The sequence below is a fragment of the Sphaeramia orbicularis genome, chromosome 9 (genome assembly GCF_902148855.1).
Source record: "Sphaeramia orbicularis chromosome 9, fSphaOr1.1, whole genome shotgun sequence".
Lineage (NCBI taxonomy): Eukaryota > Metazoa > Chordata > Actinopteri > Kurtiformes > Apogonidae > Sphaeramia > Sphaeramia orbicularis.
In genome coordinates this window covers 761,287-775,921 of record NC_043965.1, presented here as the reverse complement: position 1 = coordinate 775,921, position 14,635 = coordinate 761,287, and the positions used below count along the sequence as shown (strand labels likewise).

Here is a 14,635-nt window from a genome sequence, read left to right as displayed (position 1 = left end):
CGAGGAAAATGGTGGTCACACCAAATACTGACTGGTTTTCTGACCCCCCTGGACCACCCAATACAGTAAAAGTGCACATTTTAGAGTGGCCTTTTATTGTGGCCATCCTAAGGCACACCTGTGCAATAATCCTGCTGTCTAATCAGCATCTGGATCTGCCACACCTGTGAGGTGGATGGATTATCTCAGCAAAGGACAAAGGAGAAGTGCTCACTAACACAGATTTAGACAAATTTATGAACAATATTTGAGAGAAATAGGCCTTTTGTGTACATAGAAAAAGTTTTAGATCTTTGAGTTCAGCTCATGAAAAATGGGAGCAAAAACAAAAGTGGTGCGTTTATATTTTTGTTCAGTGTATGTACACAGAAGTTAGCATTAGCATTAGCATGTAGTAGACATTAGTATCAGAGAGCTGCCATTAAAGACACAGGATACTTAGCCTTCACATCGGTTGCTGAAATTCTAAGTCAGTTCATCCAATCACAGATCTCCACAGAGTTTGGGGTTAGCAAGTTCCCGACAATACCAGAGCTTTGAAAAAATACTGAGTCCAGTATTGTGTCTGTTTCAGGAGGTTTTATTCAGAGTTCAAGACTATTATAGAGGAAATAAAAGGCAATAAAAGTCCAATCAGAGTTTGACCTTTGACCTTTTACACTGATAAGAACCACCACAGAATTTGTCCCCTGCTCTGAGGCGTCCGTCAGGTCTTTCTACATAATAACAGCTGTTCCATCGTCCAATATTCACAATAAGCAGGGCTGTCAAACTCATTTTGGTTCAGTTCCATATTCAGCCCAGTTTGATCTGCAGCGGGCCAGACCAGTAAAATAATGACTTAATAACATATAAATAATGACAAATCCAAGTGTTTCCTTTTTGTTTTAGTACAAAAAAACCCCCAGTTACATTATGAAGATATTTACATTTTACAAAAAAGATGTGAATAACCTGAAAAAACAGAAATTTCATTTGAAAAATTTGTGCAATTTTAACACTATTCTGCCTGGACTTATTATTTCTACATGTACATTTACACACAGTGTTCCATAAACATTTGGTAACAGACAGAATATTGTTAAAATTTTGGAGTTTGGAACTAAAATTTAAACAATTTCTACAATATTCCATCTGTTATTCTGAACACAACTCCAGATCCCAGTGGATCCATAAATGCACCAAACATTTAGGAACAGACAGAATATTGTTCAAACTGCACATGTCTGTAATGGCGCTAGTACAGGCACAGAATCCAAAAGCAGAACTCAGAGGCAAGATGTAAAGTTCAAAAGATTTATTAGTCACACACAGGTGTAAGAAAAATATAAATGACAAAATCTTGAGGATAATAGGTGGTAATTTCCTCTTCGAATCAGTCCTCCGGACCGAGAACGACAACCCGTCTCCCCATGTGGTTAGCGGGGTCTTTTTCCCGACTGGGGAAAAGCAAAGGGAGGTCAGGGACGGAAACAGGTCATACACAGGTAAGCTATTACTCAGGCGACAGGACATAAGGGTAAGACAAAAACTCACGTACCAAAAGTCAGGCAAGGCGATCAGAACCGGGAATCAGATGAGGCAGAAAAACCGACAGGGAGCAGGCAGTAGACAAAACCGGGTAAGCAAAAACGGGTCAAAAACAGGAATCCAAAACAGACAGACAAGATCAGAACGCTGGTAAGTACTGCAAGAGTAACAAACTGGCGACTGACAGAGGGAAGAGACAGGGTTTAAATACACAAAAGGGAGGGAAGACAACTAGACACAGGTGGAACAGATTAGGGCGGAGACAGGTAATCAGGTGAAAGGTGAGCACAATCAAGGAAAGGGAAGTAAAGACGACAGACAAGACACATGAGGGGAAAACTAAACAAAATAAAACAGGAAGTGACAAACAAAACATAAAAGACAGACAAAACCAGACTAACGTCTGGCTGCAGGCATGACAGTACCCCCCCTCCTAGGGACGGCACCAGACGGACCAGGGACATCAGGATGGTGTTGATGGAACTCTCGGATCAGGTCAGGGTCCAAAATGAAGGAGGCCGGCACCCAGGAACGTTCTTCAGGCCCATACCCTTCCCAATCCACAAGGTACTGGAAGCCCCTCCCTCGCCATCGAACTGCCATCAGCCGTCGAACCGTGTAGGCTGGGTCTCCCTCAATAAGGCGTGGAGGAGGTGGAGGTTGGGTAGGCGGGACCAGGTGACTCTCCTTAACAGGTTTGACTTGGCTCACGTGAAAGGTGGGATGGATCCTCATAGACCTTGGCAATTTAAGACGTACAGAGACAGGATTAATAACTTTTGAGATGGGGAATGGGCCTACAAACCTGGGTGCCAGTATGCGATTCTCCATCCTTAGGGGAAGATGCCTGGCCGACAACCAGACCCGCTGATCGGGATGGTAAACAGGTGCCGGGATCCTATGACGGTCCGCCGCGGTCTTGTAACGGCCCGACGCCTTCATCAGAGCCTGCCTGGCACGAGACCAGGTCCTATTACATCTGTGGATCAGAGCCAAAGCCGAAGGAACGCCCATCTCCTTCTCCAAAGAAGGAAATAGAGGCGGCTGATAACCATACACTATATGAAAGGGTGACAAACCGGATGAAGCACTGGGCAGAGAGTTGTGAGAAAACTCCACCCACAACAGGTGACGACTCCAGGAGGCGGGGTTTTGGGAAGCCAGCACACAGAGCCCCACCTCCAGGACCTGATTGAGTCTCTCCGTTTGACCGTTGGTCTGTGGGTGAAAGCCAGAGGACAGACTGACAGAGGCACCAATGAGAGAACAAAAACCCTTCCAGAATTTAGCAATAAACTGAGGTCCCCTATCGGAAACAATGTCTCTAGGGAAACCATGAAGTCGACAAACATGTTGCAACAGCGCCTCCGCAGTCTCCTTGGCAGACGGGAGTTTAGGCAGGGGAATAAAATGTACCATCTTAGAAAAACGGTCCACCACCGTGAGTACAGCCGTGTTACCATTCGACGGAGGAAGACCAGTTACAAAATCCAGAGCGATGTCCGACCAGGGTCTCCTAGGGACAGGTAGCGGATGCAGCTGTCCCATCGGCGCTTTGTTAGAAGCCTTACAAGCCGCACAGACAGGACATGCGGCCACATATTCACTCACGTCCCTCTCCATGGCGGGCTGTCTGATCAGAAACAGGGTTCTTCTCACACCCGGGTGACACGCCATCTTAGAGGTGTGGCCCCACTGGATCACCTGAGAACGGATACGAGGAGGAACAAACAGGCAGTCTGGCGGTACGCCATCCGGAACTTCACAGTTATTAAGGGCTTCAATGACCAACTTCTCTACACCCCATTGAAAAGCCCCCACCATACAAGAACTGGGCAAAATAGGTTCAGGCTCAGAGACAGGCTCTTCAGGGGAGAACACTCTGGACAGTGCGTCTGGCTTACCATTCTTGGAGCCTGGACGATAGGATAGGGTGAAGTTAAAGCGTGTGAAAAATAATGCCCACCTGGCCTGCCGGGAGTTGAGGCGTTTAGCCGAACGTAGGTACTCCAGGTTCTTATGGTCGGTCCAGATTAGAAACGGAACTTCTGTCCCCTCCAGCCAGTGACGCCATTCCTCCAAGGCCACCTTAATGGCTAACAGTTCACGGTTGCCTATGTCATAGTTCCTCTCGGCGGGCGATAGTCTTCTGGATAGGAAGGCACAGGGGTGAAGCCTATTATCGGCTGGCGAGTGCTGAGAGATGACCGCCCCCACCCCCAAATCGGAGGCATCGACCTCCACCACAAACTGTAGAGCAGGATCAGGAACAGACAGGATGGGAGCGATAGAGAACGCCCCCTTAAGGCGATTAAACGCTCTGTCAGCCTCGAGGCTCCACCTGAACGCAGACTTAGAAGAAGTGAGAGAGTGCAGGGGGGCAGCCACACTGCTGAACCCCCGAATAAACTTCCTATAAAAATTAGCAAAACCTAAGAATCTCTGAACGTCTCTCCGGGAGGCTGGAGTAGGCCATTCTCTCACTGCACTGACCTTTTCTGGGTCCATCTGGACACTCCCCTCCGAGATGATGAACCCCAAAAAAGAGACCGTAGACTGATGGAACTCGCACTTCTCCACTTTGACATACAGCTGATTGTCGAGGAGCCTCTGGAGCACCTGACGCACATGCTGAACATGCGTGGTCTCGTCTGGGGAAAAAATCAAAATGTCGTCCAGATAGACAAACACAAAAACATTCAACATGTCTCTGAGAACGTCATTGACAAGGGCCTGAAAGACAGCGGGGGCATTGGTCAGGCCAAAAGGCATCACCAGATACTCATAGTGTCCACTAGGGGTGTTAAACGCTGTCTTCCATTCATCCCCTTCTCTGATTCTAACCAAGTGATAAGCATTACGAAGATCCAACTTGGAAAATATTTTAGCCCCATGCAAAAGTTCAAAAGCTGAGGACATCAGCGGTAATGGATATCGGTTACGGACTGTGATGTCATTTAGCCCCTGATAATCAATGCATGGCCTAAGAGACTTATCTTTCTTGTCAACAAAAAAGAAACCTGCTCCTGCAGGCGAAGAAGAGGGTCTGATTAACCCAGCTGCCAGAGACTCGTCGATGTACTTTTTCATGGCCAAATTTTCAGGACCAGATAGAGAATATAATCTCCCCTTAGGTGGAGATGTACCCGGGCGAAGGTCAATGGCGCAGTCATACGAACGGTGAGGAGGTAAGGCCGTCGCCTTGGATTTGCTAAATACCTTCTTTAAGTCATGATAACACAGGGGTACTTTCTCCAGAGCAGGAAACTCCTTATCCTCTCCTACAGGTACACTAACCGGGGCTACGGAGATCTGCGGAGTCTTGGGGGAATATACAGGTAATTTAATAAATTTACAGCGAGTCTCACAGTCTTTTCCCCAAGAATAAACTTCCCCGGTGCCCCAATCAATAAATGGCTCATGTATCTGAAGCCACGGGTAACCCAGGATGAGGGGCTGGGACTCAGAATCGTAGACATGAAAACTGATACTCTCCGTGTGACCATCAGGAAACTGGATTGAGACAGGATCGGTACAGTGGGTTATCCGGCAAATCACGTGGTCATCCAGGGCCCGGGCCTCCAACGGACGTTGAACTGGAGACGAACCGAGTCCCAACTTCTGTACCAGGTTCCGGTCCATAAGATTAGCGTCGGACCCGGAATCGATCAGAACGGGGTGCTGGAGAGACAAAGAATCAGAGCAGAGGAGAACCACAGGAAACGGACGGGAAACAGTGGATAAACATACAGTTCTGCTCAACAGCGACCCCTCACCTGTCCTGCCCTCAGGCTTAAGAGGACAATTGCTAACTCTATGACCCCCTTGTCCACAGTACAGACATAGACCCTCGGTCAGGCGACGTCGGCGTTCTTCAGCTGAGATGTGGGTTCGGCCCAGTTGCATAGGCTCCTCCTTACCCCCGCCCGTCTCAGCGACAGGGGTACGAACCACCTCCCAACCGAGCCCCTTGCTGGACGGAGAGCGAACCACAGACTCCTCTGTCTGCCATACTGACTCCTGATCAGCGACCCGGATGGCCTCAGCGATGACGTCGTCAAGGGGGTGGAGCTGTTGGCGGAGTGCCATCTCCCGGCCCACGGAACGGCTTAGCCCGGTCAAAAAAGCAGTGATCAGGGCCTGGTTGTTCCACCCTGATTCCACCGCTAGTGAACGAAAAGCACTAACATACTGCCTGATAGACTGATCTCCCTGTCTCAGCCTCATCAGCTGATGCCCAGCGAATTGTCCCCGAACTGGGTGGTCATAGACCCTCTTAAGTTCAGCCACTAGTGATGGAAAAGACTGAACTGCGGGGGAATTCTGCTCAAAAAGAGCGTTGAAATAACTCAGAGGGGGTCCCTCTAACAGACTGGCCACATAGGCTATTTTAACAGAGTCTTTGGAAAAACGAACGGGCTGAGAATCAAAAATGAGCTGGAGCTGAGTGAAAAAATCTCGACAAGTATCGGGATTACCTGAGTACTTGGACGGTGCCGGAATGTGAGGCTCAGCCGAGTCTCTCACTGGTGGACTGGTGGCCCGGTTCTCGCCTGACGCGGCTGCCGCCGCAGCCTGGGTACTGGTGAGTAGGGCGACCTGTGTGGTTAACTGGTTCATTTTATCGAGTAAGGTATGGAGAGCCTGATCATGTCCACCCAGCCTGTGCCCCTGTGACTGAATAGCCTCCTTGACCTGAGTGAGCTCTGCTGGATTCATTTTGTGGCCAGTTTGTACTGTAATGGCGCTAGTACAGGCACAGAATCCAAAAGCAGAACTCAGAGGCAAGATGTAAAGTTCAAAAGATTTATTAGTCACACACAGGTGTAAGAAAAATATAAATGACAAAATCTTGAGGATAATAGGTGGTAATTTCCTCTTCGAATCAGTCCTCCGGACCGAGAACGACAACCCGTCTCCCCGTGTGGTTAGCGGGGTCTTTTTCCCGACTGGGGAAAAGCAAAGGGAGGTCAGGGACGGAAACAGGTCATACACAGGCAAGCTATTAATCAGGCGACAGGACATAAGGGTAAGGCAAATAACTCATGTACCAAAAGTCAGGCAAGGCGATCAGAACCGGGAATCAGATGAGGCAGAAAAACCAACAGGGAGCAGGCAGTAGACAAAACCGGGTAAGCAAAAACGGGTCAAAAACAGGAATCCAAAAACAGACAGACAAGATCAGAACGCTGGTAAGTACTGCAAGAGTAACAAACTGGCGACTGACAGAGGGAAGAGACAGGGTTTAAATACACAAAAGGGAGGGAAGACAACTAGACACAGGTGGAACAGATTAGGGCGGAGACAGGTAATCAGGTGAAAGGTGAGCACAATCAAGGAAAGGGAAGTAAAGACGACAGACAAGACACATGAGGGGAAAACTAAACAAAATAAAACAGGAAGTGACAAACAAAACATAAAAGACAGACAAAACCAGACTAACGTCTGGCTGCAGGCATGACAATGTCGAGTTGCTCATCTTTGTTTTTATTCATGTGTTTATTTGCGTTTTATTGTGAAAGAATAGTTTTGTAAATGTAAATATTTTTACAGTGTAATCTTATTTTTTTTCACTTAAATTTCTCCACATAATTTTTCACAAAGTAAATTTGTCCTTGTCATTATTTCTGGGTTATTGTGTTGTTATTTTGACTGTAGATCACATTGGTCTGTATGTGGAACCTGAACCAAAAGGATTTGGAAAACCTGGACTGTTCAGGTTCATTTTTGCACTTTCATCCTGCAGGGCCGGAATGGAACCTTTGGTGGCGGGGGGGCAGATTTGGCCCCCGGGTCGCATGTTTGACACCTGCGACATAAAGACTAAAGAACAGAACTGACTGGAGTCTTTTCTGTCCATGTGCAGCTTTAACTGTTTGTCAAACATGAACACGCCCATAGTTTTTTTTGGTTGGATTCAGACCTGGGTGAGTGAAGACGAACGGGAAAGGACTTCAGCTCACTGTAATACCACTGACGACCACTAGATGCTGCAACCATACAATGGACCCATTATTCATTCGCCCTCACATTCTCCACTCTGGTGGAGGTAAACTTAGTTTGTAGCCACAGCTGCCCTGGGGTAATTCAAACACTGGAGGTAAGGTGGGTGAAGTGTCTTGCCCGAGGACACAACAGCACATGACTAGAGTGGGATTTGAACCACCAGCCCTTTGGTTATTGAGCGACCCACTCCACGTCCGGAGCCACGGCCCAAACAGAGATCGTGGGTAATTTTGTCCCTGAGAAGTGAGACAGGATGTGGAAGGTTTTTCCTCTTTGTGGAAAAAACCACATCAGACAGAAGCTGCTGTTCATGTATGTTTTTATTGTCTGTTATTTTCCACACACCTTCCAAACCTGAGTCCAGTTTCATTCTTTAACTGGACCTTCAGACTGTAGTGTGACTCAAACATACATCTCAGAGGACATGCATACAGAGTTTCCTCCAGTATTAATACAGATACTGTGATAAAAGGTAAAGGACTGTGTCTATACTGTAATAAAAGGGATGAAGTTCAGGCTCTGAAATGTCCTCAAACTATTAAACTGACATTTTTTCATATATGTCACACTTGTCTCCTGTGAGGTGGGAGACACACTCGAGTGAATATTCAGCCGTGATGACGCCATACTTATGTTTGCAGCTCAATGGATGTGACCCCTTCCTCACATCCCATTCACAATAGAACAGCCTCTCCTCACGGAATGGATCTTTATCTCTGAGCTCAAGGGTCAGTGTCAGTGTAGTGTCCACCTGCATAAAAAATGGAAAAACATCAAATCAAAAACCAGAAACACAGGTTACCATCATACACCTGTTCCTCCTCAGGTGTTCTGCAAACCACCACGTACTGAAACATAATGAAAGCAGAGAGACCACCCCTACTGGTCCAGAACCAAACACAGATGGACTGTTTTGAGTCAAACTGAGGTCAGACTGTACCCTACAGTGACTGGTTCTGGTTCTGGTCTCGTTCTACAAACAGTCTGTGGATCATTTAACTTTCACTGGTTTAGATTTTGATTTGGAAGGATGGTTCCACCTGTCCATTTAAAGTGGATACCTACCAAACCCAGATAAAACGTCTCGTCCCACTGAGGGTCGTTTGACTGAATCATTCGGGTGCTGTCGAATTTTCCACCGTATGATATCTCAACATACCTGTAGTAGATAAAAAATGTGAAAGTGAAACTTTCTCAGTGTGTGTATGTGGTGTCCATCACCCCTCCTCCTGTATCTTTGCCGTTTCCTGACTTACCCTTCAGTGGCACTGAGTACATCACCATACAGACGAAAGCCTCGGAGAATGGTCACCGTCAGCCAGCCCTGCCCCAGCCGTTCGGGGCAGCAGTCACCATGATGGCTACAGGATCGTTCTGTGACGAAATTTGTGGCTGAAAATTTGATGTCCGGGTCCCTTATGTATGCATTTATGGCATCTTCCAGTCCATGTTTTGCCTTTTCATTCACCAGATCATAGAGTGGTTTTTTGACGAAATCAACAATCATAGGGATGCGCTTCAGGGATTCCTTCCACTGATGATAGCCCTTAGAGTCAGGGTGCTCGCTAGAAACCAACCCGCTCCAAGGATCGCCTCCCCTCACCATTGTTTCCTCTACATACAGACCAGCAGAATAGGAGCCCTTCATATGCCTGTTCTTTAGGAAATCGGAGCATGAAGACTTTAGTCTGGCCAATCCGAGACCCACTTCCAGATCCAGGGATATACACGTCTGTGACTAGAGAACAGGAAGGGAAATCAGGTTAATTTCTATGTTTCATGGTTAAATAAAGGATAAATAAATGTGCATTTGACAAATATTTACTCCACATACATCGCTAGTGGAGATGTCATTCAGTCTGGATAAACACGTACGTGTCGCTGCAAGTCGTCTGATTTGTCCTCCAAGAGTGACCTAAAATTACAGCCAATAGAGTTTAGTACATATAGAAGTGTAGTGTATTCAAAGAAGAAAATAAGCAGGCATCATCCATATCCCATCATCATCATCATCATCATCATCATGGTTCCACCTCCTTCCAGAGGTCACAGGTCATGGTCTTTATCTTCTGTTGATCCATCGGTTGACCTTCATCTGCGACAGCTCCTAGATATTTCCAATCCAGTAAGTCAGTTCTTATGGCATTTGATGTGCTATACGTACACATTTTTTACCTTTCGTGTGTTATTCGACGCTCTTTGATCGCGTGCCAATTAACGTCAAGATCTCCAGTTGACATAACCCTAACCCTCAGTGCATGGTATTTGATGTGGCGTGAATATACAGTACACCCAAAAAGCTTAAAATACGTACAGATAACATGCCAATTAAAAGTGGCATGTATACTTACGCAAGTCATGATATCATGTTGGACAGTGAATCGCCAAAAATGGTGACAAAATTCAAAATGGCCGACTTCATGTTGGTGTGACGTCATCGACCAAGTTGACTTTTTTTTGTATATCTCATTGAGACACATACATATACCAAATTTAATTCCAATCAGACAATGTGGCCTGGGAGTAGTGGTCTTTAGGGGGCGCTACTGAGTGCTTTTTGAATATTTGTTTACAACAGCAATAAAATATCAAATTTTTTTCTGCAACTCATGATTTTGTTACACAAAAAAAAAGTTTTCATGCATGCTGAAGCTCTCAAAAATGTGAAGGAATGTGTAATGAACAAAAAGCACGGCAGATACAATAGGGTCTTCACAGGTCTTTGCATTGCTAGCTGAAGCCTTAATAATATAAATGTGTCATTCACCCGATGGATGTAATGAGTGCCGTATTTACGTATGAACTCTCTGTATTCATCTTTGGTTGCAGAGTTATAGGATCTTGGCAGCTTTTTCACATCATTCTTAAAACCGTCGTTGAGACGTCGCTTGTTGGTCACAGCGTGCCTAAAAAACAGAACAGAACCTGAGCTCCGTTCAAACCCTGACAACAATGCAGGCATCTTTAAACCCTACCTGTACAAAGAAAAACGCTGCCAGTGTGAGCTGAAGGTGTAGTGGTCGTCATCATTTCTGGATTGTGCAAATTCAAACGAGTCAGAATGTCCTCCTCCAACATTCAGTTTAGCCACCTTCAAATCGGCTCCAACCTGAAAGAAGGTCATGAGATTGTTGACGTACCATCACAGCAATGAAGAAGGTGTGCAGTATTATGAACAGAGTGAGTAATGTGCATCTACATCTGTTACATATTAGCTTTGAAAGGTTTCTTACCTTCCAGTCGTACATGTCCTTTAATTTCACCATATTTACCAGTGAACTGTGGACAGTCATATCAAAAAATGAACAACCTTTGTTTCTTAAACAGTAGTAACCGGATGTCTAGTTCTATGAACACGTGCAAAGCCTTCACTATTGTTTCTCCACGTGTGAGACAACGCCTCAGTATCCAACTATTTATCACTGTCCAATCAGGAGGTAACGACCAAACAGTGTGTAATAGAAACTATGGAGCTCAGAAGAACCAGGGTCAGCTGGAGCTCCAGTTAGAGGACTACTCACATAGAACGACTCCGTAAATACTACATTGACAGTCATTAATGTCTTTGAGGTACAAGATTTGGAATATTTGGGCGAGTGAAGGGATGGGCTGTTTTGTGACTGCTTCAGAAATTGATGAGTTGTCTCTTGGTCACATTTCACTGCACATCTGGGGGTATCTTCGGAAAAAAGGACCAAATGCATGTTGAGCAATAAACAATAAATCTGTACAGTTTGAGGAGTGGTTTGGAAAGTCTTTCTAGAGGGTCTAAAAAGGACACCAGAGTTACTCCAGGGCATGTCCAACAGTAACGTCTGTCACATGAAGAACATCTGAGGGCCTCGTTTATTCCAACTCTACGAACTTCTCCGTTTGTGTTTTGATCATTTGGAAAACGGATCAAAAGAGAAGCTACGAGCAGTGGACGATGACCACGTCTGTTTGATGAATACATTATTCAGCTTGAGCCAAGGCGAGCGTATTCGTCTCACTCCTATGAGTGCATTGTAATAATCTGTCTGTCCATCTGAACATGTTACAGAGTGTATTCAACAAATACAAACCAGGCAACTGGGACCTCGATGAACAAATGCTGAATATGTGTCAAAGAAATTCTGCCAGACTTCGAGTAGTCGGCTAAAAATACGACTCGAGCCTCATTTGAATACATTTTCAGGACCTTTGGGGTGCAGTGGAAATGCAAAGTACACAGATTACCAGGAATTCTTTTACCCAGGTAAAGAAGTACCTGGGAATCTGGTGGAAAAGGAACTTATTACATGGACCACTGACAGGACTTGACCTCCTTTGCTGTTGCTGTCTCAGTCACCTCCACTCCTGGGAACAGCCTCTTGTCTGACAAAGAAGAACTCTGTCGATGTCGTGGTCCACACAAGACCTGGTCAGGCCAGTGCACCAGCCTCCAAAGAGTCCTAATACCAACCAGAACCACAGGAATGGTCTAGTCAGATCATTAAGCCGTCATCCTGTCGCTCTTGGACGACACTGACAGACAGGAGCTGGACTCAGACTGATGCTAACAGCTTCGGTAGAGGAAACACAACTGGTCTTCATCTGACGTTGTTCAGATCCAGGTCTGAGTTTCATAGTGAGGTGGATGAAGTGATGTTGACCTGAGGGTGTTACTTCCTGATTGGGCAGGTGTAGCACATATGACACATTTTTAAGCTAACGTCCCTCACCACCTTCATTAAAAGCACAGTCCTTTAACAGCACATATGTTGAAGAACAGACATACCTTACAGAGGAATGCCCTTTACTGATAGCTTCAGTTATGTAGCTAGGCTCGTCTTTCCAAAAATGAGCAGAGAATGGAACCTGAAAATAATGTAACAACAACATGGTCAAGTTGGTGATACATATTACCCATGAGTCTGTGAAAAGAAATACTGAAGTACTTGTGAGTCACCTTCTGCAGCTGGTTGCCTTGTAGGCGGTTCAGGCAGAGATAACATGTCCTTTTTTTAGACATGATATCCATGTTGATCGGATGGATGTCTTTACGCTCGTAGGTGACCACATCCAAACTCTCCCCCACCAGGTTGTGTCCTGGTGCATAGGGAGCTGCCATACACTGACTGAAGTTCCTGATCTCACAGAAGACACCAGAGGAGGTAGGACATAGGAGGAGGAGGAGGAGGAGGAGGAGGAGGAGGAGGAGGAGGAGGTGGGGGCGAGGTGAGGATTGAGAGGAGAGGATGGCTGGAGGTGACACTGGAAAATAACAAACAAAGACAAAAGACAAATCAGCGTGTTTCACTTTGACTTAGACGCTTTCGTAGAAGAAAAGAGGTGGTGAAGAACTCCGGCAGGTTTTGAGGATTTTCACTGAAAAGAATCACCTCTAGTGAACCCAGAAACAGCTGCTAGCTTAAATGAGGAGGTAGCTGAAGTCAACATATGACAGCTAGATACCTGCAAAGAACAGCTGAGGAACAACCCCCACACCTCCCTGTCTGGGACACTGGGTTTGGCCCAGTTTGTCCTGGTTATGGGACATACCTATCAGGGGTCTGAACTGCTCCAAATGGTTTCTCAAAAGCCCTTTTCTACCACCTAAAACGTGAGCTCATTTTAACGTGAAGTCAAAGCAGTAAATATCTGTGCAGAAAAGTCTGTACCAAAACAAAGTACATGTCATTATAAGGCTGTTCAGATCTGATCACCGGGCTCAACTGACTGGAAGCGATGTCACTGACTCCCACTAGTCATTAATATTAGCTGCTAGTTGGCATCCAGCGGGAAAACCAACGATCAAGAAACAATGACCCTACCATGGTCAGACCTTCTGAGACATGCTGAGTCAGTTGACAGAGGGCGAGGTATGTGGGCCATCCCATTAGCCGCTAGCTAGCAGCTAAATGGATGTTGCATTTCTGATAAGATTGGAACAGGTTTTCGAGGCTCTATTTTCTTTTATCGAACAAAGATTTGACATTTAGACACATTCCATCATTGTCTAATGCTGCGTTTCCACTACATGGAATCGGCTTGACTCGACTCGGCTCGGCTCAACTCTGGTACCAGGTCCTATTTCTGGAGACCGTTTCCATGACAGGATACTACTTACTTTACAGTACCTGGTCGTCATAGCAATGTGGCGCGTTACTTCCGTGTCGTCTGCTCAGAGTTGCTGATAAACTCACTCGTTTTGTGTTCTCTCGTCAAACTCATGGTGAATTTTTCCATCTGAACCTCCTCGACAAACCATGGTTTAGTTTTACAGACTGTCATCATGTGGATTAACCTACCGACAGATTTACTGGAAACTTCTGCATCTGTTTTTTGTGAAACGATGGGTCACAGAGACGACTCTCTGACCAATCAGTGGTCTGCAGTGTTCAAATGTCATGTTTTAGTATCTGGTCCCCAGTCCTGGAACCTTGGCGAAGGTGATACCAAAAAAGTAGTACCGGGTACCAGATTCCAGGTCCTTTTTCGTAATGGAAACGCAAAAAGGCCGAGTCGAGTCAAGTCGAGCCGATACCATGTAGTGGAAACGCGGCATAAATGACCTTGAAAGTACATTTAACACCCACAAACCTCATGATCTCCTCCACATTATCTTCCAGCCAATGGAACCAGGCAGCTGAACCAGAAAGACCAAAACCTCCACACTGAGCCTGTCCCAGATTTCCAAAGTCCTCCTCTGGTCTCAGACTTTAATCCTGTCCTCCATGTGGAGACGTTTAGGATGAGTTTCATCTCATGGCTCAGCTCCTTCTTCAGTACCAACATCACTGCATCCAACAAAAGTCGTCATCATCATTTCCATCAGTCACCCCGAACATCCATCTTTTTCCCCTTGGACTGCCTCCTACCCCCAACCCATCTGCCCATGTCCACCAATTTGACCCAAATCCCACCATCTCTACCTGCTCATTTCTTACTGTGTTGCATTTGCTGTCATTGCCTGTTCATGCACATCTCCGAAAATGGTCAAAATTCGTGCATTCATTCTTGAGTTACAACATGTTTTGTGAGGCCACCTGGACCACTCACCTTCAAAATCTGAGTTTATTCTTGAGTCCAGGTGAATGTTTGGGCCAAATATGAATTTCTAAGATGGACTCATATG

At 45.9% G+C, this 14,635-nt stretch overlaps 1 protein-coding gene across 1 annotated transcript; it reads right to left on the bottom strand.

The window, feature by feature from the left end:
* Positions 1 to 7,841: 7,841 nt before the first annotated feature.
* LOC115425533 (perforin-1-like) lies at positions 7,842 to 13,057 on the bottom strand. Its single transcript, XM_030143165.1, has 10 exons — positions 12,973 to 13,057; positions 12,467 to 12,771; positions 12,296 to 12,375; positions 10,770 to 10,815; positions 10,512 to 10,645; positions 10,304 to 10,442; positions 9,371 to 9,451; positions 8,793 to 9,274; positions 8,602 to 8,695; positions 7,842 to 8,287 (listed from the first exon to the last, which is right to left on the bottom strand). Exons 1-10 carry the CDS (start codon positions 13,055 to 13,057, stop codon positions 8,075 to 8,077), a joined length of 1,659 nt encoding a protein of 552 aa, XP_029999025.1. The 3' UTR covers positions 7,842 to 8,074.
* Positions 13,058 to 14,635: the final 1,578 nt, after the last annotated feature.

Bases quoted from the DNA above. Each gene is read 5' to 3' on its own strand.
- LOC115425533 (XM_030143165.1), bottom strand. From the start codon at position 13,057: ATGTCCCATAACCAGGACAAACTGGGCCAAACCCAGTGTCCCAGACAG. The intron at 8,696-8,792 runs GTAAGTCAGGAA...TATCTACTACAG, and splicing joins GTACTCAGTGCCACTGAAGG to GTATGTTGAGATATCATACG. The intron at 8,288-8,601 runs GTAGGTATCCAC...TTTTTTATGCAG, and splicing joins AGACGTTTTATCTGGGTTTG to GTGGACACTACACTGACACT.